Below are 26,436 nucleotides of genomic sequence, written 5' to 3' on the forward strand. Positions count from 1 at the left end.
CAAGATTACAAGTAAATACTATCAGGAAAAATTAAATATTTTCAGGGAAGAAGAGACATTTATTTTTAAACAATTGGGGACATTTGCCCATGTGTAGTATTAAGTGTCACGTGCTAAATGCAAAAGCAAGGCTGTGATGAACAGAAAGCCGTTCATCAGAGCTATGGAGAACCAGCTCCACCATTTCGGACTCATGGTGGATGGATGGGTTGCAGGAAGGAGAACTAACATGCATCGGCTCCTCCGGCAGGCTTTAATACTATTTCCCTCAGAGACTAACTTGAGATAATGTTTGTGGAAAGCACTCTGAAATGAGACAAGTACAGCCTAAAAACTACGTTCCATACAAGTTCATTTATGTATGTTTCAGTTTTTTTGAAGAGCATTTACCACATTCCTTCATAACTTATCGCTATAGAAGATACCCCATACAAACTTTTGCCCAGATGAGAAGGAAGTTAACAATCCCACTTCAAAGCTTAAAGTATCTGTTTTATAGGGCAAACCAAAGAGAAACTTGACAAAGCAAATGAATTTAAGTCAACAGCTTAAATCATGACTCGTTACATTAAAGGATGCTTAGAGTTAGATACAAAACCAGGAGTAAAAACTGAATCCTACCAGTTTAAGGTCTCCTTTTAAATTGCTCACTAGAAGCCTGGAACTATATTTATAGGATGGTCAGGGCTCCACCTCTAGCTAAGGAGTCAGATTCAGCATATGAGTTACAAATGGATTAAGTAAAGAGAAGCTAGACCATCTGTAAATCAAGACATAAATTCCTGAATTTAGACGAGTCCTAGGCAATTTTAATTAAACAAAAAAGTACCCCTTTCAATATTTTGTGGCACTTTGGTTTTTATTTCTGCGATAAAATAGCTTTCGGTCTCAGCTTCTGTTACCATATATTTTGTAGTTGAAATATCAGACCCTGACTTTTGATTGCAAAACTCTTCCTGTGACGCAATTTAATCAAGTATGAAAAGTTTACACAGATCAATTCCTTCCTGGCTTATCCCTCAGCCTGTAAGTCTTGGGTGAAACCTGCATTTTCTGATTCTTGCTGCATTTTATATGCAACGTGCTGTTGGATCGTTTGGCTTAGTGTTTTATCTTAAATTGTGTTAATTACAGAAAAACCTGTTACAATGCAGTTGTTATTGTTGTTGTTGTTGTTTTTTACTACACATTAAATCATATCCTCCGGGAAATAACTACTCACAAAAGCTTATATGTTGTGCAACAATGTGATCATACTAAACACTATTGAGTTGTACCCTTAATAATGATTAAGATGGTCAACTGCATGTTACACTTATTTTGCCACAATTAAAAAAAGAAGCTTATTGTAGACTGTTCACCAACAACCATGGAGTAAACAGAGTTCTCTGCGTTTCAAAGTTGTATCATGATTTCAGTTTAACCGACAAGTATGTTGAGTTACGGCAAAACAAAACACCCTAAAACCAGGTCTGGCCAAGGAGTGATGACAAATTCAGACCAATGTGGACACTGATGGAGAATTTTCCAAAGTAATCAAGCTCTGACATTTAGCTTCCTAAAAAATGCTTGCTTTCCATAATTCAGTTCATGTATAATTATGTAGAGAGTTTAAGAATTATGATTTGAAAGAGCTGAGAGGATAAGGAAAAGACAGATTCTGACAGCTCAATTACTGAGTAGAAATTACCATCTGGAAGTGTGTTTTTTATAAATGGATAAAATTGAGATATCTGACAGTCTCAAAACTAACTACTACTCAACATCTACTGTCAGCTTACTTCTGGAAAGGACTGTATGTTACCTACATTCTTTCCATGCACAGAAGTATAATGGCTGGGAATTACCGCATCTACTCTGAACGGATTTTTAGGGGTGGGTAAGAGTTAAATGATTTTCTCCGGGGATAAAGTAATGTGCTCAGAGGCTCAGCCTGAGTCATGCGCACTGCAACATGAGTACTGTCACACCCTTTCCCTCCAGAGGACCTGGGCAAGTTTCCCAGTCTGCGGAGCCCAGGACAGCACACTCTTCAGGGGAGAACAAGGTTTCCATTTGCTGTTAACACATGAAATGGAGGTGGAACTGTGCTCCCTAGTTCTATACATTTAATAACATCCGGGAAACAGGACTCAGGTCACCAAGATGAAAGCCCTCATCATTGTTGCTGCTGGAGTAATGCTTCTGTCGCCCACTTTTTGTCAAAGCGGTAAGCTCTTTTCTTATGGGGCATGTTGGGGGTGCTGGTTTGTGTAGCAAGAATGAACTGCATCCAATTTTCTTTGCGTTTCACACAGTCTGCCACCCAAAAGGCAGAGCTTAGTGTTTGTTATTAAAAGGTAGCATCACAGAAGTGAATAGCTATGGTCTGTTCACTCTATTCAACCCTTGCCAAAAACTAATGTTTTCTGCTGAGATTTAAAAATTTGTGGCATGGTCAAGATTTTAGATCTCTAAAATGAAGAATCAAATTTCTTTGTGAGAAGATTCCGACTTTCTAAGAATTTCCTCTGAATCAACAAAGATAGCACATTTTCAAGAAATTTAAAAAAAATCCCAAGTTTATACATTCTCTTGAAGCACAAGTGGGGGGAAACAAGGATATTCCCAGAAAGAAAGAGTGGTCTTTCAATAAGTAATGCTAACAAGTTAGTGTTTCTTAATGAAATACCTTTTTTGACTTTCTCTTTGTATCACGGAGTTTTCCCTATGTTCACATGATTTTTTAGTTTGAAAAATGAGATCTCCCAGATACTACAATTCAACTCTTAATGTGTTTCCTATTTCACTCAACACAATGTTAGCCTGTCACCTCCTGCTTACTCCGAAATAAACCAGTTTGCAATAGATCTGGAGCCACAGCTTTTTTTTTTTTTTTTTCACTGTTAGGTCATTCTCCTGCCAACATTGTTAGGAGCGGGAGAGTGGGAGAGCTGGGGTTGAGGGGCAGCGATGAAACAGAATAAATAGGAATGCAACAAAACCAAGTCTCCATAAAGGAATGTTGCTTCAGTCGCCAAGGTGGTTGTAGGAGTGTCCCAAGAGAACCCACTCAGAGCAATAGCACATGTGTGATTCATGAAAAGGACAAGTGACTGTTCTTTCTGGGTGTGGATGGATGCAAATACAGCAGAAAAGCAAAAGAAAAGTGGTTTGTGAAGGGGGTTCCTTCAAGATGCCGGTGGGGTTTCATAGAGGCGAACAGGGGGCATTTAAAGATGACAAAGGAAAAGGCAGTGCATTTGCTTTCTTCCATGGGGTTGGGGGAGAAACGTGAGCGAAGAACCGATTGTTTAGAGGCTGAAATCTGGTCCCCCTGGATCAGTCCTTTTCTCAGACCTTTCCCCAAGTTAAAAACATTTCAGAAACATTCTGCCAAATGGAAGACTGTATTAAGAATTCATCGAAATTCTTTAAAAATATGTAAAATTTAATGATGAGTACTATTCTGAAGGCACACCAGACTCTAAGGAATAAGACTTATTTAAGTTGAACCAGATCTGGAATTCTCATGGAAAAAGGAATCGTGACTTTTTCACAAAGTCACTGTTTACCCTGTTTTTAGGCACCATGTCTTGCTTAAACACAGGAATTTTCTGCAAACTGACAAACACTTCGTTTCAAACAGCTCTTATCAGATCCTGAAAGGAAATAGCTTGTACACCATGTTCTTCAGCTACTGTCTTCCAGCTTTGTGCCTACTTCCCAAGGCACTTCTCTATGGGTGATACCAAATTTAAGCATTTTGCAAAATGCAAAATTGAGAACGATTTGTGTGGCTGAACTCAAGCATCACGCAACACACCTTCAGAGTTCACATCCAAACACAGGCACAGAACACTTCCCAGAATTTTTCTTTCTTTTTCATTAATCTATTCTCCTGTAAATGACACCTGAACACCTCCCTGTCCCTACTTGTTCAGGCAACACTTTCTGTCTTATACACTGAATTCAGTTTGTGCAATCTCAAGGTTATGAGGGAGGCTTCAATTTCACCTGGGGGTGAACTGCTAGAGATTACAGCAGGAAGAGAAACTGGCTTTGAATGAGAACCACGTTATTAATCACTAACTCCCAAGTATTCAACATGTAGGAATCCAGAGGTCATGGGAAAAGACGTAACTGGCAGAGCAATGGTATTTTAAATTAATATGAGGTTTGAAATCAGCATGAAAGTCCATCTTAGAAATTTCACAGGATCTACTTTTTGTACATCTCCAAGATTAATTTATGGAAGAATTATATAATGAGAAATAGGTTTGAGTATTAAGGTCTAGTGTATTTTTGAAATTGCTCTTGCATGAGTTAGGATTATTAAAATTAGCCTGCCAACCAATGCCCAACATTTACAGTATGTAGTTGTTGTGTCTCTATTCCTTTTTGTTCCATTTCCAATTTGCATAAATGGAATTTTTTAAACTGAAGTATAGTCGGCATACAGTGTGTCATTAGTTTCAAGTTCACAACATAGCGACTCAACGATTCTACACATTGTGTGGTGTGATTGCCACTTGTCACCATACAATGTTATGAGATCATTGACTGTATTCTCTATTTCCATCTTTTCTTCCTTTGTTTCCTCTCAGTCTTGTCCCTTGTCCCATCTTCTTGCCCAGCATCATCTAGAGGAGAAACCTGCCTCCTGCCTCTCCCTCACTGCCACCAGAGCCAACTGGATGCCAAGTCCTTGGAGGCGCCATCAGTCTCAAGTGTTCATCTTTATCGTTCTACTGCCATTGCTCTAATCCATTACTGTCCACCCTGAGTTTGAATGACTGCAGTAGGCTCCAAATCAGTCCCCCTTGCCTCTAATTTCTTACTTTTTCAGTCTGTTCTCTACACTGTCACCAAAGTCATCTTAAGTATAAGTCAAATCAGGGTTATATTAGCATGCTATTGCTGCTGGAACAAATTACCACAAACTGAGTGGCTTAAAAACAATACAGATTATATTTCTGGAGGTCACAAGTCCTGAAGTCAAAGGTGTCAGCAAGGCTGTGTTCATTCTGGACACTCTAGGGGAGAACCTGTTGTCTTGCTTTTTTCAGCTTCTAGAGATCACTTGCATTCCATTCCTTGGTTTATGGCTCCCCCTTTCATCCTCAAAGCCAGCAGCACAGCATCTTTAAATATCTGGCATTGACTCTCTTGCCTCCCTCTTATAAGGAGTCTTAGGATTACATTTGGCCCACTCAGCCAATCCAGGACACTCATGCCATCTGAAGATCCTAAATCACATCTGTGAAGTCCCTTTTGCCACATAAAATAACATATTCAACGGTTCCCGGCATTAGCAGGTGGAATCTTGGGGACCCATCATGCTGTCTGCCACAATGGCCATGCCTCTGTCCACAATTTTGTATGTGCATAACCCCAGCATCTAAGAAAGGGCACGTCATTTCTTAGTATAGATAAAGAGGCCCTTCAGAGATTTGGCTGGAACCTACTCTTTCATCTCTCAGATGCACCTTGTGAGCGTAAGAGGGCACGTTTTTGTGCATCTTCTCCACTAGTCTGACACAGAGTTTATTTAAAACTCTATCACTGGCGTATAAATATGCAATGAACGTTTGCCGAATTAACTTATCTGACATTCCCACGACCCATACCAGCCCACACTATGCCTCTGTCCATATTTCACCATCCAGATTCTTACTCATCTATTAATTTCCATCTCTCCGTGAACCTTGCTCATCTTTGTTCATGTTCATCTTCTCCCTGACATTCTGCTCAAACATTTAAATCTGTTAACTACTGTCTGGATGCCTATATGGTTTATAATCAACATGACTTTGGCCTGTGGAGGTCTGATGTGCTATTACTGTTTCCCCCAGCAGTATTATAAACGTTCTACATGCAAGGAGTTGCCATCTCATTTTTGTTCCTGCATGGGTGAGCACTGTGCTGGGGCATATGATATATACCAAATGCATTCCTGTTGATTACCTGATTTATAGTGCTTTTTGACAATAAAAATGATCCTCAATTCTACAACTAGAGAAATTATGTAGCCTAAGGCTTTTAGTTTTATTGTCTCCTGAACCTTAGTCATGGGCTCAGCAATGATCCATGTTAATACTTCTTCTCAATTACAGGCATGGAAAATGATGTACGCACCTTGGTAGAACCAACCTTACCTATTAAGACCTTCCGTGGGGACCCCTTCAGTTCTTTTGAAGACTTCCCCCTTTCTGCCATAGAAGGCTGGACAGGAACTACCACAACTGTAAGAATTAAGTGCCCTGAAGAAAGTGTTTCAAATCTTCGTGTGAATAATTCTACCCTGGGGTACCTGAACAGCTCCTTAAGTACCAAATTGATACCTGCCATCTACATCCTGGTGTTTGCAGTAGGTATGCCAGCCAATGCGGTGACCCTGTGGATGCTCTTCTTCAGGACCAGATCTATCTGTATGACCATCTTCTACACCAGCCTGGCCATTGCAGACTTTCTATTCTGTGTCACGCTGCCCTTTAAGATAGCTTACCACCTCAATGGGAACAACTGGGTATTTGGAGAGGTCATGTGCCGGGCCACCACAGTCATCTTCTATGGCAACATGTACTGCTCCATTCTGCTCCTCGCCTGCATTAGTATCAGCCGCTACCTAGCCATCGTTCATCCTTTTACTTACCGAGCGCTGCCCAAGCGCACCTATGCCTTCATAACATGTGGACTGGTGTGGGCAATGGTTTTCTTATACATGCTGCCATTTCTCATCCTGAAGCAGGAGTATTATCTCGTCCAGCAGGACATCACCACCTGCCATGATGTGCACAACACATGCGAGTCCTCGTCTCCCTTCCAACTCTACTACTTCATCTCCTTGGCATTCTTTGGATTCTTAATTCCCTTTGTGGTCATTATCTACTGCTACACAGCCATCATTCGGAGGCTTAATACGCATGATGACAGATGGTTGTGCTATGTTAAGGCGAGTCTCCTCATTCTTGTGATTTTTACCATTTGCTTTGCTCCAAGCAACATTATACTTATTGTTCACCATGCCAACTACTACTACAACAACACTGACGGCTTATATTTTATCTATCTCATAGCTTTGTGCCTTGGGAGCCTAAATAGTTGCCTAGATCCACTCCTTTATTTTCTCATGTCAAAAATCATAGATCACTCCACTGTTTACCTTACGATGGTGAAATCATGCTAGAAAATAAGGAAGGCTATCTGTGAAAACATACATTCTTAGGGTAACCTGTGCCTAGTGCCAGGAGTTCTACCCTGCTGCTCCATTTCTGAGTTCCTAAGAAATACCGCTTCAGAATAAAACATTACAAGAGCACTTTTTTACTTTAATACTTTCTCAGTGTTTTAAGAATGTCACTGCAGGAGCAAAGACAGCACCATTTTCTTTAGGGCAACTGACACACTTGCCTGACTGGCACTTCAAGCTCTTTACATCTCCATCTGCCCCACTTCTATGAGGCTTCTGCTGTAGGTGCCCTGGCGGAGGAGGTGGGACACGATGACGCACAGGGAGAAGCTAAGATCTCCATTTTCACTCTTTGGCATCATTTTTAATTCTGCTGCTTCCCTCCACTCTCATGCTGGTGGCTACCTCGTCACCTCACTCCGAGTTATTTTTAACACTAGGGTCCATTACCCTAGTCCAACCTTTGCCTTCTTGCCGCTCTCCTCACTGCCAGCCTATCCTCCATTTCACCGGCCACCGCCAGAGTACTCTTCCTCAGATAGCAGATGGAGCACGTCACTCAAAGCCCCCAGTGCAAGACCTGCCACTGACTGTCCACTGCTTTGGAATAAACTAGAAATCTCTGGCTCGCCATTCAGGACGAACATTTCAACTCTACTTCCGAATAAACCTTGCCTGGCCAAGCTTCTTGTTTTGCTGTAATCTTGATTTCTCCACTCTTTGCTCTTGCCTCTTAGCTGTAAAGCTGTTTTTAACATGTTTGCCTTAATTCTTTCCATCTCTTAAAGCCTTCAATGGACCATTCTTCTGATTGTCAAGCTAGAAGTTCATTTTTCTCATCTCCCTTTCTTGTATTTTTATTCTGACACTTATATGTAGTTCCTTTACATACAAATATTAATTTCATTAACACTTAATTAAGTACCATGTAAAGAAGGGGCCCATCCTCTCCCTTCTTTAGCTTCTTATAGATCCAAGTCTTCTCAGGGTCCAAGTCTTCTCGGTGGGGCCCAGATCCATGCTTTGTATATCATGCTGCTGAGTGAACGAATAAAATCCCAAAGCATCTAAGCATCATGAAAGCCCATTCAGTTCTTACTGAGAAGGCAAGGTACCCTGTACAACATCGGACATCGTTTTTAGTTGGGCATGTTAAAAAAAGAAAAAAAAAAAGCTAAACTAGAACACACTCATGAGGTCATTTAGAAGTTTAAAATAACATCTCCAATATTTTTTCCTTATATGTAGTTTTTAATGGGGAAATATTTTGTTATAAATGCCCAGTATATTCCTATAAGTCAACGACAACATTTCTCTTAGTTTAGGGATTAGATAGGAGATGGGATATTAGTGGTTAAGGATATGAAGGATTGCTGACATAAACGTTCAAGTCCATGGGAATGTGCGTAGACCATATACTTTGTAATGACTATCAAAACAATAAAATATCTTAAAAGAATTGTTTTATTGTTCAAACTTTCCTATTTCATTGGATCTAGTTAAAAAAAAAACCCCTACAAAAACCACACACATGAAGATCTTTTATAGTAGGTATGCGGTTATGTGAAAAATAAAAATCAGTTAAACACTAAAGCAAGCAAGAGAAAGAAACCTGTGGGCACCTGGCTGGCTCTCAGTTGGTAGAGCATGAGACTCTTGATCTCTGGATTGTGAGTTTGAGTCTCATGTTGGGTGTAAAGATATGGCGGGTATAGAAATTATTTAAAATAAAAAAAAACGCCACTTTTTTTTAAAAGAAAAAGAAACCTATAATAAGTTTTAAGATGACAAAAACTTCAATGAAGGGAATACGTTTCTGCAAATAAAGTCACCATGTGGAATACAGATTTGCCTAGGGGAGAAAAATACAGCCAATATTCACTTGTTAAAAGCACACAACTCGTACGTAGTAAATATACATGTAGCAAAACCAAACTTTTTTGGGGATCCAATTCCTAAGTTCTCAAGGAGAGCCTTTATTTTTAAAATAGCTCACAATTCACTGCCTCTACTGAAGAGACATAGAAAAGGTCTTTTCTGCTAAGTATGTGCTAACATGCCTATTACCCAGCCTTTCTCCATGAGACAAAAGGAATTTGGTGCCCAGGCAAGGTTACACTTGAAATATTATTAACAAGGATCAAGAATTCTCACCAACTTACATCAATGTATCCTCAACCTTTTATAAAGCTGGCCACAAGTTCCATGCAGACGCTATCCACTGTGATCATTAAGAGCTATATACTTTCACACAAACTTTACTTTATACTGACACTACTAGTAATATAATTTTTTTTCTATTATTTTCCAAGGCCAGATCTTGGGAAGGCAATGCACAGAATAACCTCCATCAAAAACCGGAATTTCTAGGTAACAAAAGAGCAGAGATTAAAAAACACACATAGAGACCTCACCAAAAAAAATAACAGAATCGGATTTCTTTCCAGGGAAAGAACAGGCTGAGAAAAACCAAGTTTCAAAATGAATGGGCAGAGAAGGAAAATCGTGTTTACACAAAGCCGTTTAACCAAATCAGATTCATTGCTTGGAATGGTAATATTTTCAATGTGTTAGCTATTGCCAATACAGTCAAGCTCCTAATTTTATAGGCCAAAAGTGGCTTAATGCCTGAGCTAGAACCCAGATCCTTAGGCTCATATTTGATGCTCTATTTCCACCACTAAAGCTACTGCTCTTAGACTTAGGAAGCAAGCCTGAGAGACAGCTGGCAAAGCGTGGACACTCAGCAAAGGCTTCTGACTGTTCTAGCGAGGTCCTGTGACATTCCCTCTTGACCTAAAGCCATTAGATTGGAAAGCTCTGGAGGGGGACTTCCACAGTCTGCCTATGAAAGGTGTTATGGAGTCAAGTTCACTTCAAGGACAAACCTCATGTGGGCTGTGGGTCTATCTCTATTCTGTACCCAGAAGATCCCAACTGTGGTTTGTGGATGGAGCAATCTGTGTGTCTAGTAAGGACCTTGTGACACAGTCATCGCTCAGTCCTTACCTGTGTGGCAACCCATCAGGGCCCACAATAATATTTGCTACATTATTTAAGTACTTTTTTGGGGTGTCAAGCTCCATGCAAAATGCTGAACACTCTAACACACATATATATTCATAATTAATGCAACTGTATATAACTATATGTTGATATGTAGAAATAGAAATATATAAACATACAAAGATGTATTATCACATCTATATATCATCGTTTGACCCTTACCATAATCCTTTAAGATAGGCACTACTACACCCATTGGACACATGTGGAAATGGAAGCACAAAGAGTTTGAGGGACTTGACTAGAATCTCTGGTTATTTTGTGACAAAGCCAATCCTGGAGCGGTGCCTGTCTGTTCTCCACAGCAAGTAACTTTATCTTCCAATGCTGGCAAGTGTGGCTTGTGCCATGACCATGGCTCCATCCGTGGGAACAGCAGATGGAGGAGACCCCTTCCGCCCTCCCTGGGACGTGGGGACCCAAGGCTTGAGTTTCAGTCTCACCGTCATATTCCCTGGCCTGCGATTTAACATTCACGTTCCCTCACATCAGGGGAGAGGGGGCCCAGCCTCCCAGCTGCTGTGAGGGTCAAATGAGGATGATTTACTGATGGCATCCTTAACGCACAGGGGGTAAGGCAATGCTACGGCCATCCCTGTCAGAAGCCTAACATCTCAGAAGTCCCCACATTGGGGGATATTTTTCTTCACCTGTAAGGAGGCAGTTCAGTAGTGTGGGGTGACTAGGGTATGGGTGTGTGTGCATGCGTGCGCCCACGTGCGTGTGTATGACTATATGTGTGGATATATAAATACACATACATCCATATAAGCATAGACACTTTAAATTTTATTTATTAAAACTATTTTTGTATATGTAGTATATGGTACAAAATTTAAAATGCTGAAAAATATTTCTTCTTCTCCCCTCACCACTCAATTCTCTTTGCCACAGGCAACACTTCTGAACGCTGCTCGAGACTACGTTATGACAAAATATTTCTAATAGCTTGTATTGAAGTTAGCTGCTTTGAAGGGAGCACTTTGGGCCAGTAGGTCTTATTCCAGAAACTAAGTTACAGGGGGAAACAGCCCTCTGTGAGTTCTTTACACTATTTTTTGTTTTGTTTTTTAAGTTTAGAAACATTCAGCATGTAATACATTCACTCTGTAAAAAATGAAATCCAAACAGCATAACAACAGAGTAAGAAAGAAGTCTCCTGGGCCACCTGGCTAGCTTAGTCGGTACAGCATGCGACTCTCAATCTCAGGGTTGTGAGTTCGAGCTCCACATTGGGTGTGGAGATAACTTAAAAATAAAATCTTAAAAAAAAAAGTCGTCTCCCATCTACACCAGCTTTCTAGTTCACCTTCCAGAAGATGTTTCCTTCTAGAAATATTTTATGCATATACAAGCATATGCTTACAATTGGTGTGTATTCCATTTTGAGGCATGTGGAAACGTTTTTTTTTATTTAACGATATACATACTGAAGATTGTCCAATATAGATTCACTCATTCTTTTTAATGACCACAGAATATTTCACTCTATGGATATTCTGCAATTTACTTAACTGAGCCGCTCTTGATGGGTATTTATGTTGTTTTGGGTCTTTTGCTATTACAATGCTTCAGTAAACATCTTCTTCCATCTGACTTAATGCACAACAATATATGTTTCTGAATCAGACAGACCAGGTCACGGTTGCAGAACTAATTACTTTTTGGATAGCTTTGGACAAATGACTTAGTCTAAGTTCCATTATCTATAAGATGATAATAAAGAGATTTCATTCATATGTCTGTTATGGATTGTAATGATTATATGAGATGGTATGCATACCAGTACTTAGTACCATGCGTGGCAAGTGGCGGGTGCTCAGTTAATGTTTGCTCTAGTCAAAGATGTTTTTCCTGTTTCGGATGAGGCAGTTTCTGGGTTGTGAAGACCTCTACAGAGGAAACATCCATCCCTTTGGGGTGTGGTTTGCACCTGGGGACACGGCAGCTACGAACAGGTCCCAGGTAGCATCACTACCATTCGCAGGGACGAGGTCATAAACTTCACCACTCAGTACCCTTCCAAGAGGGGTCAGCGTCTGTGGAATTCCTCCCACGATCAGTATAAGCTCTGTAGCGAGGGAAAAACCCTCTGCTCTTTAAGGGGACTTGTAGCCAGGTCGGTCTCCTCCCGTGCGGAGAACAAACCATGCTCACACCCTCCTGGCCCTGTGTTCCCTGCCTGCACCCTCCTGCTTTCCACCCACCTAACCAGCTCCTCCTTCCCTTTCAGGTGCAGCTCCTGTTCTGTCTCCACGACCACTCCTCTTAGGACTCTCGTCCTCAACAATCCCCTGGCCCCGCTTCACTCTGGGCAGGACTTGTTTTGACATATGCGTCGCTCACTGTTATGTAACTATTCTATATGAGAATGCCCACTGCCTCAGTTTCTAAGCATCTTAAGGATAAGGACAGAGAACTTCAAATGTTAGGTGTTCCTTGTATCATTTCCCCCGCCCCTACCGGATGCTATACACAGTACTAAGCACACAGTATGTGCTCAGTCAATATCCAATGACCTGGACTCTGAACAAGAACTTAGCCACCGATGAGTTTTTAGTTAAAGTAGAAGTAGTAATTAGCTCTGGAGCCACCTTCCTCCTCATGTTTGATACAAAAATAGAAAGAGCCCTTTTATTTCCATTTTGATCCATAGGCAATTGCTGGGACAAGCAGCTCGTAAGTTTTAGGAAAAATGAGTAAAGCAAATCCTCCCTCTCAGCCCCCCTCCCCAAGCCACTTTGTAAATTTAAAAGCAACAAACCTACGGAGACTCACCATGAGTTTCTGTGATTTAGCATGGTATAAAACATCCTGGTAGTGCTGGGCGCAGTCTGGGTCCACATTTTTAATCTTAGCAGTCGGTAACAGCAGAGTATCTAAAGTTTTCAAAGGATTCCCTTCATCAATAGCTTCATTGATGTGTCCTACAGCTACAATTCCTAGGTGAAAAAAAAGTTTTCCTCTTAAGTCACAGTCCATTGTAAGTTCTCTAGAATCACTTATGACAAAGATTTAGTTAGAAAGGGGGATGGGGACCCCCCCCCACATAAACTGTAAGAGCTAATAAACAAGCACGCCACGGCTGCAGGCTACAAGATCAACGTAGGAAAATCAAGTGTATTTCTCCGCACTCACATTGTACAATCTGAGAATGAAATGGAGGAGAAAATTCCATTTGGAATAGGTTCCAATCACAAATACACTATAATTACTTAAAGAAAACAGGAATAAATTTAACAAAAGAAGCACGGGACATGTTCACTGAAAACTATGAAACACCATGTAAAAAAATTAAAGATGACCTAAATACACTGAAAACTCATCCCATGTTCATGGATCTGAAGAGTTAATACTGTTAAGATGGAAATACTCCTCAAACTGCTTTATAGATTCAGTGTAATCCCTTCAAAATCCCAGCTGCCTTCTTCTTTCAAACAGAAATTGTCAAGCTGAATCTAAAATTCCTATGTAAATGCAAGGGGCCAAGAACAACCAATGCAGTCTTAAAAAACAACAAAACTGGAGTTCTCTTCTCATTCTGAAAACTTACTACAAAGCTACAGTTAATCAATACCGCACAGTACTGACATAAGGACAGATGTACAGATCAATGGAAAAGAATTTAGAGTTCGAAATAAACCCTCACATTTATGGTCAATTGATTTTTGACAAGAGTGCCAAGACAACTCAATAGGTCAAAGTCTTTATAACAAACAGCACTGGGACAACTGGACATCAGATGCATGTAAGAGTGAAGTTGGACTCCCTACATCACATCATACACAAAAAATAACCCCAAATGGGTCACAGACTTAAGTGTAGAAACTTAAACTATGTAACACTTAGAAGAAAACAGAGGAGTAAATCTTTGCGGCCTTGGGTTAGGCAGTAAGTTTAGCTGTGACACCAGAAACACAACTGAAGAAAAAGATAAATACATGGGATGTTGTAAAAATGGAAACTTCTGTGCTTCAAAAGACACCAAAGAAGGTGAAGATAATCTAAAGATTGGGAGAAAATACTTGTAAGCTCTGTATCTGATGAAGACTTGTATACCTTATATATGTGTATCCTAAATATAAGGAATTCTTATAATAGGGCAATGAAAAAAAAAGCCAATTTAAAATGGATAAACGCCTTGAACACGCACCTCTTGAAAAAAGATATACAAATGGCTAATAATCACATGAAAAGATACTCAATATTAGCTATTAGGAAAATGCAATCCAAATCACAATGCAATACCACTTTATACCAATTAGGATGGCTATATTAGAAAAGACAGTAGCAAGTGTTGTGAGGATGTGGTGAAACTGGAACTCTCATACACTGCTGGTAGAAATGGGAAATGGTACGGTTGTGATGTGTCTTACAGCTACAATTCCTAGGGGCACAGGAATGAAAAAATACAGAAGCCAAGCTATGGAACTTGACAAGTTTTTGCAACTCTAGGATATCTATTCGGAGGCCCCCTCTTAGTACCACCATCTAATTATTAAAAATAAACTATCAGCCAGTCATAACATACTACAGTGTATGCACGTACATGCATGAATATACTTATATATGTTTGACCCTTGAACAGTGTGGGGGTTAGGAGCACCAACCCCTCATGCAGTCAGAAATCCATGTATTACTTTTGACTCTCCCCAAATTTAACTGCTAATAGCTTACTATGGACTAGAAGCCTTACTGATAACATAGTCAACTACTAAGTATCTTGTACGTTTTTATGTATTACAAGCTAGGGAAAAGAAAATGCTAAGAAAACCATAAGGCAGACAAAATAGATTAACTGTAATGTACTGATAAAAAAAAAAATCTATGTTTAAGTGGGCCCGTGCAGTTCAAACCCATATTGTTCAAGGGTCAACTATCTATGCACATACATACACACACACATACACACACTAACGGGGGGCTTTTGCTTCCCAGGTTAGTGCTGACAGATAAGAACTAGTAAAAAAACTACACATTAACAAGCAGTGCTTACAAAACAAATGTTCTTAGAGCCAAACCACTGTCATTTTGTTAGCTACTTTTCAAACATAATCACAAGTCACTTTACAAACGTGATATGCTATGAAACAGAGTAAGTACTGTAATTTTTAAGAACTATCTTCGTTCTGATGCTCAAGTTAAGTTAAATATTTAGCTAAATATCTCCTGAATAGATGACCCATAAATACTACCTTGCTAAGAACGAAAAGATTTATCTGTAGAAGGAACAATTTAAAATGCCCAGAAATTATTCCAGATTATAACACTTAAATATATTTGAAGAATAAGCAAAAACACTTCTCTAAAATGCAAGTTACATTATCTCAAAACACTGGAAGAATTCAGGAAAGTAAGTACTATCCATATATATAAGGTATCATTTTACCCTGTAGGAGTTATAACCTGGAGAACATAGAATACTTCATGTCATTCCCTGGACACGAAATCCCTTTGGTAGACTGTTCTAAATACTTTTAAACACCCTGTTCAAAAATTATCTTAACAGAACTATGTCTGAGAAAGAGAATGTGTGTTCCTAATGGCCAATCACCTGGAAATGAGTGCATTCCAGCTGACTTGATTGAAATCACTTAAGTTTTTGTTTGTTATGTTTCTAAGAATACAAGCTGCTGAGGTCATAGTAAATGACTTCATAGGAGCTGAAAGACCTACCCAGAAGCACCCTGGGCACATCTGTATCACTTCCTCTGTTTATAAGAAAAGGGAAAATTCCACTGCTGAGCGTTAGTCCATGACCCACTTCTCTATTTTTTTGAGGGGGAAAAGAGGTTTATTTTTGAGAACATTATTAAACATTTATTAAGCACTAACTATATCCCTAGGAATTTGCTAAGTCATCTGTATAAAAATGTAAATAAAAGATGGCTTTTAGAAAAAAAGAGACTCAATTACTATGACCAAAATCAAAACATAAGATACAAGAAGTAGAACAGAGGAATTAGAATGTCTATTGCTTACATAAGATGTCTCCCACAACAACAAGACATCCAAAACGGAGCTCTTTATTTGTTCTCCAACTTTTTTTTTTTTTTAGTGTTTCAAGTTTTTATTTAAACTTTAGTTAGTTAATATATAGTGTAATACTGGTTTCAGGAATAGAATTTAGTGATTCATCACTTATATATAACACCCAGTGCTCATCATAACAAGTGCCCTCCTTAATACCCATCACCCATTTAATCCATGCCTCACCCATCTCCCTCCATCAACCCTTAGTTTGTTCTCTATCATTAAGAGTCTCTTATGGCGGGGCGCCTGGATGGCTGAGTTGTTAAGTGTCTGCCTTTGGCTCAGGTCATAATCCCAGGGTCCTGGGGTTGAGCCCCACATTGGGCTCCCTGCTCCACGGGAAGCCTGCTTCTCCCTCTCCCACTCCCCCTGCTTGTGTTCTCTCTGTCAAATAAATAAATAAAATCTTTAAAAAAAGTCTCTTATGGCTTGTTTTCCTCTCTCCTTTTATTCTTTACCCTTTTCCCATATGTTCATCTGTTTTGTTTCTTAAATTCCACATATAAGTGAAATAATATGGTATTTGTCTTTCTCTGACAGACTTAGCTTGCTTAGCATAATACACTCTAGTTCTATCCATGTCGTTGCAAATGGCAAGACTTCATTCTTTCTGATGGCTGAGTAATACTCCATTTTATGTATATATATACATATATATACACATACACACACACACACACACACACACACCACATCTTCTTTATCCATTTATCGGGAGACAGACATTTGGGCTCTTTCTATTATTTGGCTATTGCTGATAATGCTGTTATAAACATTGGGATGCATGTGCCCCTTTGAATCAGTATTTTTGTATTCTTTGGATAAATACCTAGTAGTGCAATTCCTGGGTCATAAGGTATTTCTAAACTTTTTGAGGAAGTTCCATACTGTTTTCCAGAGTGGCTATACCAGCTCACATTCCCACAAGCAGTATAACATGGTTCCCCTTTCTATGCATCCTCACCAACATTTGCTGTTTTCCTGTGTTAATTTTAGCCATTCTGACAGGTGTGAGGTGGTATCTCATTATAGCTTTGATTTGTATTTGCCTGATGATGAGTGAGGTTGAGCATCTTTTCATGTGTCTGTCGGCCATTTGTATGTCTTCTTTGGAAAAATGTCTATTCATGTCTTCTGCCCATTTCTTGACTGGATTTTTTGGGTTTTTTGGGTGTTGAGCTTGTTAAGTTCTTTAGATTTTAGGTACTAACCCTTTGTCAGATAGGTCATTTGCAAATATCTTCCCCCATTCCATACATTGCCTTTTAGTTTTGTTGATTGTTTTCTTCACTGTGCAGAAGCTTTTTATCTTGATGAGGTCCCAATAGTTCGTTTTTGCTTTTGTTTCTCTTGCCTTGGGAGACGTGTCTAGTAAAAAGTTGCTACAGCTGATGTCAAAGAGGTTGTTGACTGTGTTCTCCTCTGGATTTTGATGGTTTTCTGTCTCAAATTGTCTCAGATTTGGTCTTTCCTCCATTTTGAATTTATTTTTGTGTGTGGTGTAAGAAAGTGGTCCAGTTTCATTCTTCTGCATATTGCTGTCCGGTTTTACCAACACCATTTGTTGAAGAGAGTGTCTTTATTCCACGGGATATTCTTTCCTGCCTTGTTAAAGATTAGTTGACCACATAGTTGTGGGTCCATTTCTGGGTTTTCTTTTCTGTTCCATTGATCAATGTGTCTGTTTTTGTGCCACTACCATACTATCTTGATGATTAAAGCTTTGTAATATAGCTTGAAGTCCAGAAATGTGATGCCTCCAGCTTTGCTTTTCTTTTTCAAGATTGTTTTGGCTATTCGGGGTCTTTTATGGTTCCATACAAATTTCAGGATTGTTTGTTCTATATTTGTGAAAAATGCTGGTGGTATTTTGATAAGGATTGCATTAAATGTGTAGACTGCTTTGGATAGTACAGACATTTTAACAGTATTTGTTCTTCCATTTCATGAATTTTTTCTATTTGGAATTTTCTTCTATTTCTTTGTGTCATCTTCAGTTTCTTTCATAACTGTTTTAAAATTTTTAGAGTACAGATCTTTTACCTCTTTGGTTAGGTTTACTTCTGGGTATCTTATGGTTTTTGGTGCAATTGTAAATGGAATTGATTCCTTGATTTCTCTTTCTGCTGCTTCATTATTGGTATATAAAAGTGCAACAGATTTCTGTACAATGATTTTGTATCCTGAGACTTTACTCACTTTTCCCCACTGAGGATGACTTTAGCTGTGGGTCTTTCGCACATAGCTTTTATGATACTGAGGTATGTTCCCTCTATCCCTACGCTGTGAAGAATTTTAATCAAGAAAGAATGCTGTAATTGTCAAATGCTTTTTCTGCATCTATTGAGAGGATCATATGGTTCTCACCCTTTCTTTTATTAATGTGGTGTATCCCGTTGATAGATTTGCAAATACTGTACCACTCTTGCAACCCAGGAATAAATCCCACTTGATTGTGGTGAATTACTATTTTTATGTACTATTGGGTTTGATTTGCTAGTACCTTGTTGAGAAGATGCACCTGGATGAACATGGATATTGGCCTGTACTTCTCCTTCTTAGTGGGGTCTTTCGTTTCGGAATCAAGGTAATGCTGGCCTTGTAGGATGAATCTGGAAATTTTCCTTCTACTTCTATTTTTTGGAACATTTTGAGAAGAATACGTATTAACTCTTTAAATGTTTGGTAGAATTCCCATGGGAAGCCATCTGGTCCTGGACTTTCGTTTGAGTTGTTTTGTTTTTGTTTTTGTTTTGTTTAAGAGAGAGTGTACAAGTAGGGCAGGGCAGAAGGTTGGGAAGAGAGAGAGAGAATCCCAAGCAGGCTTCTTGCCCAGTGGGGAGCCCAGTGAGGGGCTCAATCCCATGACCCTGAGATCATGACCTGAGTGAAAATCAAGAGTCAGATGCATAATCAACTGAGCCACCCAGGTGCTCCTGTTGGCTGATTTTTGATAACTGGTTCAATTTTTTTGCTGGTTATGGGCTTGTCCCAATTTTCTATTTCTCACAGTTTCAGTTTTGGTAGTTTAGATGTTTCTAGGAATTTATCCATTTCTTCCAGATTGCCCAATTTGTTGGCATACAATTTTTCATACTATTCTTTTACAATTGTTTGTGTTTTTGTGGTGTTGGTTGTGATCTCTCCTTTCTCATTCATGAATGAGAGAGAATTTATTTGGGTCCTTTCTCTTTCTTTTTGGTAAGTCTGGCTAGGGGTTTATCAATTTCGTTAATTCTTTCAAAGAACCAGCTCCTAATTTTATTGATCTGTCCTACTGTTTTTTTGGTTTGTTTCTACATCATGTACTTCTGCTCTTTATTAGTTCCCTTAGGCTTTAGACTTCAGGCTTCATTTACTATTCCTTTTCTAGCTCCTTGTTAGATCCTCTTGTTGGATAGACCCCTTTATTATGATACAGTGCCCTTCTTCATCTCTTGTTACAGTTTTGATTTAAAATCTAGTTTGTTAGGTTAGGTTGTGTATCTGAGATTTTCCTTGCTTCCTGAGGTAGGTCTGTATTGCTATCTATTTCCCTCTTAAGACTGCTTTTGCTGCATCCCAAAAGTTTTGGACTGTCGTGTTTTCATTTTCATTTCTTCCATGTATTGGTTATTTCTTCTTTAATTTCTTAGTTAACCCCTTCTTTCTTTAGTAGGATGTTCTTTAACCTCCATGTATTTGTGGTCTTTCAAATTTTTTCTTGTGGTTCACTTCAAGTTTCATAGCATTGTGGTCAGAAAATAAGCACGGTATGATCTCAATTTTTTGTATTTGTTGAGGCCTGATTTGTGACCCAGTATGTGATCTAGTCTGGAAAATATTCCACGTGCACTCAAAAAATGTGTATTCTGCTGGTTAAGGATTAAATATTCTGAATATATCCGTTAAGTCCATATGGTCCAGTGTGTCACTCAAAGCCATTGTTTCCTTGTTGATTTCCTGCTTAGACAATCTATCCATTGTTATAAGTGGGATGTTAAAGCCCCCTACTATTATTATATTATTATCAATGTGTTTCTTTATGTTTGTTATTGACTTATATATTTGGGTGCTCCCATGCTGGGGGCATAAATATTTATGATTGTTAGATCTTCTTGTTGGATAGACCCTTTTATTATGATACAGTGCCCTTCATCTCTTGTTATGGTTTTGATTTAAAATCTAGTTTGTCTGATATAAGTATGGCTATATATAGCTTTCTTTTTATGTCTATTAGCATGATAAATTGTTCTCCATGTCCTCAAAACTGCAGGTGTCTTTAGGTCTAAAATGAATCTCTTGTAGGCAGCATATAGATGCATGACCCAATTTTTTAAAACATCATACAAGACTATAACATTCTAGTCAAATGAAAGAGTGGGCATTTTCTTACAGATTGTATATTTAAGACATCAGATGAGGTAACCTACAAAGAAGGTTACCTACCAAATTAAAGCAAAAATTCAAAGAAAGAAAACTACCTTGTCTATGCTACATAGTTAAAATGAAGCTCCTCTATGGCTCTATTGGGAAAGGTAAACTTTCCAGTAAGAAATCAACAGAGCACCCAAGTCTGAGGAAATGTATTTAGCAGCTTCCCCAATAAGCTCTCCTTCCACATTTATCATGTCCCATTAGCTGCATATCCTTATCCACATCACAATTCAGAAACCAGATTAGACCTTGAAGTATGTGGCAGGGGTGGGTTGGGAAGGATAATGCACCTTCAAGATGTCCATGAAAAATCCTTAGCTCTTTCAGATGATTTAATTACTATATTGTGTAATTCATGCCAGTTCATAATGGCATATTATTTTATTTAGCTTTTAAAGAAATTACCTAAACATAGGATATCAAACTCAATACTTCAAGTACTTTGAAAATACCTCATTTTGACATAACTAAACGAACCAAAGCACAGAGTATTAAATATTCTGCACTGAATTCTACCAATTCTAGAAAGAAAATATGAAAAGGAAATCTCTGAAATAACTGTTGTGGTTATGGCATGTGCCCTTCATAACATGATCATCAGAAGAAATATGATAGTGGCCATGTGATATAGCCCATGGAAAATAGCAGTAGTGCAGGTGCCTAGAGAGATAATGCCTTATCAATCCAAAGATATTTTTGCTTAGAAATAATATCCACCTACAAAAAAAATTTGTTTGTTATACAAATGTTACTTGTTTTTCTTTTCCTGAGAAAAAGTAAAGGCTCTATTTGATAGTCTGCGACAAAATGGCATCCTTCACCCAGCTTTTTAATCAATGTTAAGAATGAGAGTAAAAGGAAGCCTGGGTGGCTCAGTTGGTTAAGTGTCCGACTCTTGGTTTCAGCTCCTCACAATCTCAGGTTTGTGAGACTAAGCCCCACGTGGGGCTCCATGCTCAGCAGGGAGTCTGCTTGAGATTCTCCTTCTCCCTTTACCCTCTCCCTGCTCACACTCACTCTCTCAAATATATCTTAAAGGAAAAAAAAAAGATTGAAAGTAAAAATACAACCATTTAGCACTGAGAACTAACACACCTCTGCCATATTAGCAGAACACAGAAATCACCAATGCAGACCTGGACAGAGTACTGTCAGAAAGAACTAGGGAAAAGTTAGAAAAGAAAGACGGCACCTGATTCTTTGTTTTGTTTACCCAAACAGAGGAGTCCTACCCTTGAGTTGCATTAGGCAAAGCACCCAAACCACCAGTGCAGGTAACTCAAGAGTGTGCAGCTAAGGGTCAAGTAGCAGGGCAGGAGGGCAGGGGGCTGGGGGTCTGAGCCCTGTAACAGGCCCACAGACCAGATGATATTGAACATCTGCTCAAATTAGTGCTTCCCTCTTGACTAACATCTGGCAAGAACCACCAGCCAAGGCAACGTGTCAGAAAAGAGCTAAGTGGGCTGTGGGCAAAGCATCTGATCACAGGGATCCCTGCAATGCCTCCCTCCAAGGACATGCAGAGGCAGCAGCAAGCTGTGTGGTCAGAGAAGAGGAACTGAAGATTTAAATAACTTAAAAAGGATACAATGAAGAAACTGTCCAGGGATCAGTGTAACAGCGGTACATCTGTGAAATGGATGTCAGGGCAGCCTATCTGAACACTTGTTACCTATTAGGGACTTTGAGTGAGATGTTTAACGACAACAACAACAAAACAAACCCTGCCTTGATGTTGGGCACAGGGCTCACAGGAAACAGTCAAGAAAGAAAAGAAAATTACGCAAATGCAATCAAGTAACAAAGTCATATGTTTCACCGCAAGAGTGATTTTACTATCCCAAAGTTAGGTTCTGCCTTCGAAGACCAGACCTAAGACCTCACCAAAACACACTAGAACAGCCTAAGCTTGTGAGAGAAGTATCTGCTTACTCTGTGAGCAAACTCAGGACAAGTTAGAAAAATAAGTGAAAGCTGGAGGACAGAAGGGAGGTCAGTGACATCAACAATCTTAGTCCAAATGTTGCTGACAAATCGAACAGCTCAGACAAAGCCAAAGATGATGGTGCTGTTTGTTTTTATGATGGAAAAGACCGCTCTACACTTGAAGTTCATGCTACAGAAAAGTAGTGACTACACTGATTGCTGAGTTACAGAGCTCCCCATTCTTCACCCTGTTTTTGTAAGCAAGATAAGGAGGTAAGGTGACATTCAAGAAAGCATGTTTCAGGGCATATCCTCCTGGGACTGTCCGCATTCCTGCAGGTAGCTCATAATTTCTAGATACACAATGAATTCTCATGATTTGTGATCCTAAAGACTTGCATTCCAATTTTTCCCTAGGGTAGCAACATAGGTTTTATTTTTTAAAAATGCCCAAATGAAAGGTCAAAATAAAGTTGAGTGCCTAAAAAGCGGTTATTTAGAGTAGTCATCTCTGAAGTACGAATAAATAAGAAAACATGAGGACTTCTATTTACGCATTTTCATTCTACCCTTTTAGGTCTTTCTGTGTATGTTTTGTAATGTATGTACTATGTTGGTGCAGTATTATAGGTATAAAATTTATATATAAATATATACGTGCCTATCAGGGGAGTTTTGCTCCATGAGCAAAAATTTGTGGCTTTAATCTAGGGAACTAAGTTGTGCAGACACCTTATTCTCTCATCATACCAAGAGAAGGAAAGTGTTCTATACTTACGGTCATTTTCTTCTTGAATTTCAATATTAACCATATCGATACAATTCTGAATTTCATTCCAGCTTAAGTTATCTTGCCCTTGGGATAAGGCTTCCAGTTTAAAGGTGAGTAGTGTATTTGTGTAACTGTGGAAGAGAAAACAATCATACTTATCAGAGACATTCATTCTTTGTTCATCTCATGCATCTTAAATTTGGCACGTGGCCAAAAGTAGATGTTATGAGATTAAGAGTAGAAAGGCACATAATATTGTCTAGCGCAACTTTGTGAACACATAGCAAGTTCACTTATATTAATGGTGTTTTTCTTTATGATACTTTATGAACAAATGCTGTTTAATGAAACTGCTTCAAAATCTAACCTCATATTTAACTCAAGGAAAAAGGAAAAAAAAAACCCTTAAGTTCTCAACTCTGTGAAATCACTTTTTCCCCTTCAGTTTCTTATTTTCCTTCCCTTCGCATGTTTTGGCTCTGCTCAGGCTTCAGATAAACTTTTATGTGGTAAAATTTAGAGTCTTGGTTCTCAAGGCTCTAAATTTAGAACCTCATGGTTCTCAACCTTTGCATCAAGGGTTCCTTTTATAATTTTTCTTGTTCCTTCCAAAATCTGAGCTTTAGAGCCTTTTACACCTGTAACCTTAACCCAGCTGCGTTACCTTGAGGGCTAATATGCCCAGGGGGGAATCAAATAAAATACAAATGCAGTTCCAGAAACCTTGCTGAGTAACACAGATCTTCAACGTATGTTTTCTCGAAGATGTAGGACATGAGTGAAGTCCTTCCTCACCTGTCCATTTCTCCTCAGGCTCCAGAGCAGCTACTCAAAACCTCCCTCTGTGTCCGCTCACTGCTATGGCATTCTTGCCCCTCATTTCTGACCCTTGACTCTCCTCACTATGCACAACCCTCTGGCAAAGAGAGCTTGATCAGCCACTTCAATTACTTGTCTTGTTTGGGGAAATTTTAGGGATGAAAATTATCCATCTTGATTTGGTACTAAGGAACCCATTTCTCAGTAGTCATGTTTCCCATTTAAAAATCCCAGAACCAATGTTACAAACATAAGCTGACATGAGCTGTTCTAGCCCCAAGTAGGGAAAGTCAAGAGTCTAGTTTGCTTCTGAATTACCCCAGGGAAATAAAGGCCAACCTTCTATGTGCATACTTACTCACCATGCATTTTGACTTCTGAATAGCACCTTTGGATTGCTAACAGCAGAGGTTAGGAAAAGTAACATCACATTAAGTTTAAAACTGTTTTCCTGGTTGTGACTGATTTTGTCAAAATTCTGCATGCTTTAAGGTAGCACTCGGGTGCCTTCTATAGAGGGTAGCTTGAGAGAGAAAAACATTCAAAATAGGAAGTGGTAGTGATATCTTTTACCTGTGGCTGAATAAGGTGTCACCAAATTCAGGCCTGAAAGTGGCTAACGGTCACGTCTGAGATTTTCACCTTACCAAAATTTATAAGTCTAAGAAACACTCTGTTACACTAGTAATACATAAACAATAGTATTGAATAACAATAACAAAATGTCAACTTGCACTCCTGAGTGTCCCTTTGGGACAGAGACCAGATCTGTAAGCAAGGGCAAGATCCTCATGGGCATTTCACATGATTAACATCTAAATGATCCAGGGGGAATAAAATGAGAAAGCTTAAGGATGAACACAGGAAAATCCTCATCATCGCCCATCATTTCTTCAGAGATGAACATACAGTAGCCAAAGGAAAGAGCTTTTTAGGAGTAAGCCAACAGAGCTGCAAAGGCTTTTCTATGTGAGCATCAGCCTCCAGGACTAAGGCATCAGCTATAGAAAACACTCTGCAGTTCACCCTCACAGAGAGGTCCAAGTCCCGTCCCTCCACGCCTCTCAGCACTCTATACTGGTGGCTACAGGCAGACCAGGAACAGCGCATTTCTAACAGACTTCTGATGCAGATGTAGGGGTTTCTACACTTGAGAGATGAAGAAAAGGCTGTCAACAGTCAGACTCAGATATTTTTGGCCCTCATGCTATCTATGTTCCTTTAACCACATCACTAATGTCAGGAGAGATGGCATTAGCTGGCGTGGGGAGAAGCATGGAAATAATCTGCGGAAGCATCATCTGTGGTTGGCAGCTCCAGCAGTGTGCCTGGAGAGGTGACAGGCACCCCACTCCCAGTGGCGAGAGGAGCACGCACAGTAGACAGGCCAGCAAGTACACAGTGTGTTCACATCCAGCTTGATGGAAGCATGATGCACAAGGAGAGATGGAACTAGAGCGGAGTCAGAATGTGCTTAGAGGAGTCTGTTCTTGTTGCAGATGAGAACAAGGAACAATCAAATGGAGAGCGCTGTAACCATAGCTACATTTTGGGACAATTAATCTGGGACAGCAGATGCCTAGAGCCAATACCAGCTCTCCAACACTTTTTTGAGAATTAGAAGAGTCTTTCTGGGGAACCACAGGCCAAGGGTGGAAGCCATGGCAAATAGGTAGATACTCTGTATGACTACATCAAGGTGGCCCTGCCCCACTCCTGGTGCTATGAAGAACCTGGACAACCCTGGGGAGAGGCCCAGATGGAGCTTCATTTCTTCAACTTGAAAACTTGGGCTTCCAAGAACTGTGTTAAAAAGTGGACCATGAAGGTAAAACGCTGAGGCTGTGGAAGATCACTTGGGGCTGGATCAACTGTCAGCCCAAGAACCAAGGGGACCCTGATATCTCATGGTACTGGTCATTCTGCTGACCCAGAAAGTGCTTAGGTCAAACTTTAAAAACATGATTAAAATGAACAATTTTTTTCAAGCTTCCCATATAGAATACTTGAACTCTGAGGCTGTATCTGTGGTTTTCCCCTGGGAAAAAGTGGTTCTCAAATGGGGTGTGAGATTCCTTGATGGGTTATTTGCAAATTGGGGGGCGGGTACGGAGGAATTTTGGTAATCAAAATGGGTGATGTGGAGGGAAGGCAGTACAGTTACTTAGAGGGCAGTGGCCAGGATGTGCAATCTGTGGGACAGTTGTGACAATTACCTCACCAAGATGTCCCA

The 26,436-nt window shown here is 39.6% G+C and overlaps 2 protein-coding genes across 7 annotated transcripts in view; one reads left to right on the top strand and one right to left on the bottom strand.

Moving 5' to 3' along the window:
* The window catches only part of IQGAP2 (IQ motif containing GTPase activating protein 2), a 286,558-nt gene that overhangs the window by 75,660 nt on the left and 184,462 nt on the right, over positions 1-26,436 (bottom strand). For 5 of the 6 annotated variants that reach the window (XM_025892589.2, XM_073905308.1, XM_025892591.2 and 2 more), the window contains 2 exons: positions 23,391-23,515; positions 13,016-13,179 (listed from right to left, as the gene is read on the bottom strand). In XM_025892589.2, the coding sequence (XP_025748374.2) occupies positions 13,016-13,179; positions 23,391-23,515 (289 nt within the window). Of the gene's footprint in view, positions 1-13,015; positions 13,180-15,791; positions 15,851-23,390; positions 23,516-26,436 lie in introns of those variants that run through there. The other variant, XM_073905309.1, reaches the window with a different exon arrangement.
* On the top strand, positions 1,982-8,179 carry F2RL2 (coagulation factor II thrombin receptor like 2). Its single transcript, XM_025892594.2, has 2 exons — positions 1,982-2,209; positions 6,096-8,179. Exons 1-2 carry the CDS (start codon positions 2,146-2,148, stop codon positions 7,166-7,168), a joined length of 1,137 nt encoding a protein of 378 aa, XP_025748379.1. The 5' UTR covers positions 1,982-2,145; the 3' UTR covers positions 7,169-8,179.

The sequence above is a fragment of the Callorhinus ursinus genome, unplaced genomic scaffold (assembly GCF_003265705.2).
Source record: "Callorhinus ursinus isolate GAN/ISIS: 27379988/994484 unplaced genomic scaffold, GSC_fseal_2.0 scaffold23, whole genome shotgun sequence".
In the NCBI taxonomy this organism is placed as follows: Eukaryota; Metazoa; Chordata; class Mammalia; order Carnivora; family Otariidae; genus Callorhinus; species Callorhinus ursinus.

Bases quoted from the DNA above. Each gene is read 5' to 3' on its own strand.
- F2RL2 (XM_025892594.2), top strand. From the start codon at position 2,146: ATGAAAGCCCTCATCATTGTTGCTGCTGGAGTAATGCTTCTGTCGCCC. The intron at 2,210-6,095 runs GTAAGCTCTTTT...TCTCAATTACAG, and splicing joins GCCCACTTTTTGTCAAAGCG to GCATGGAAAATGATGTACGC.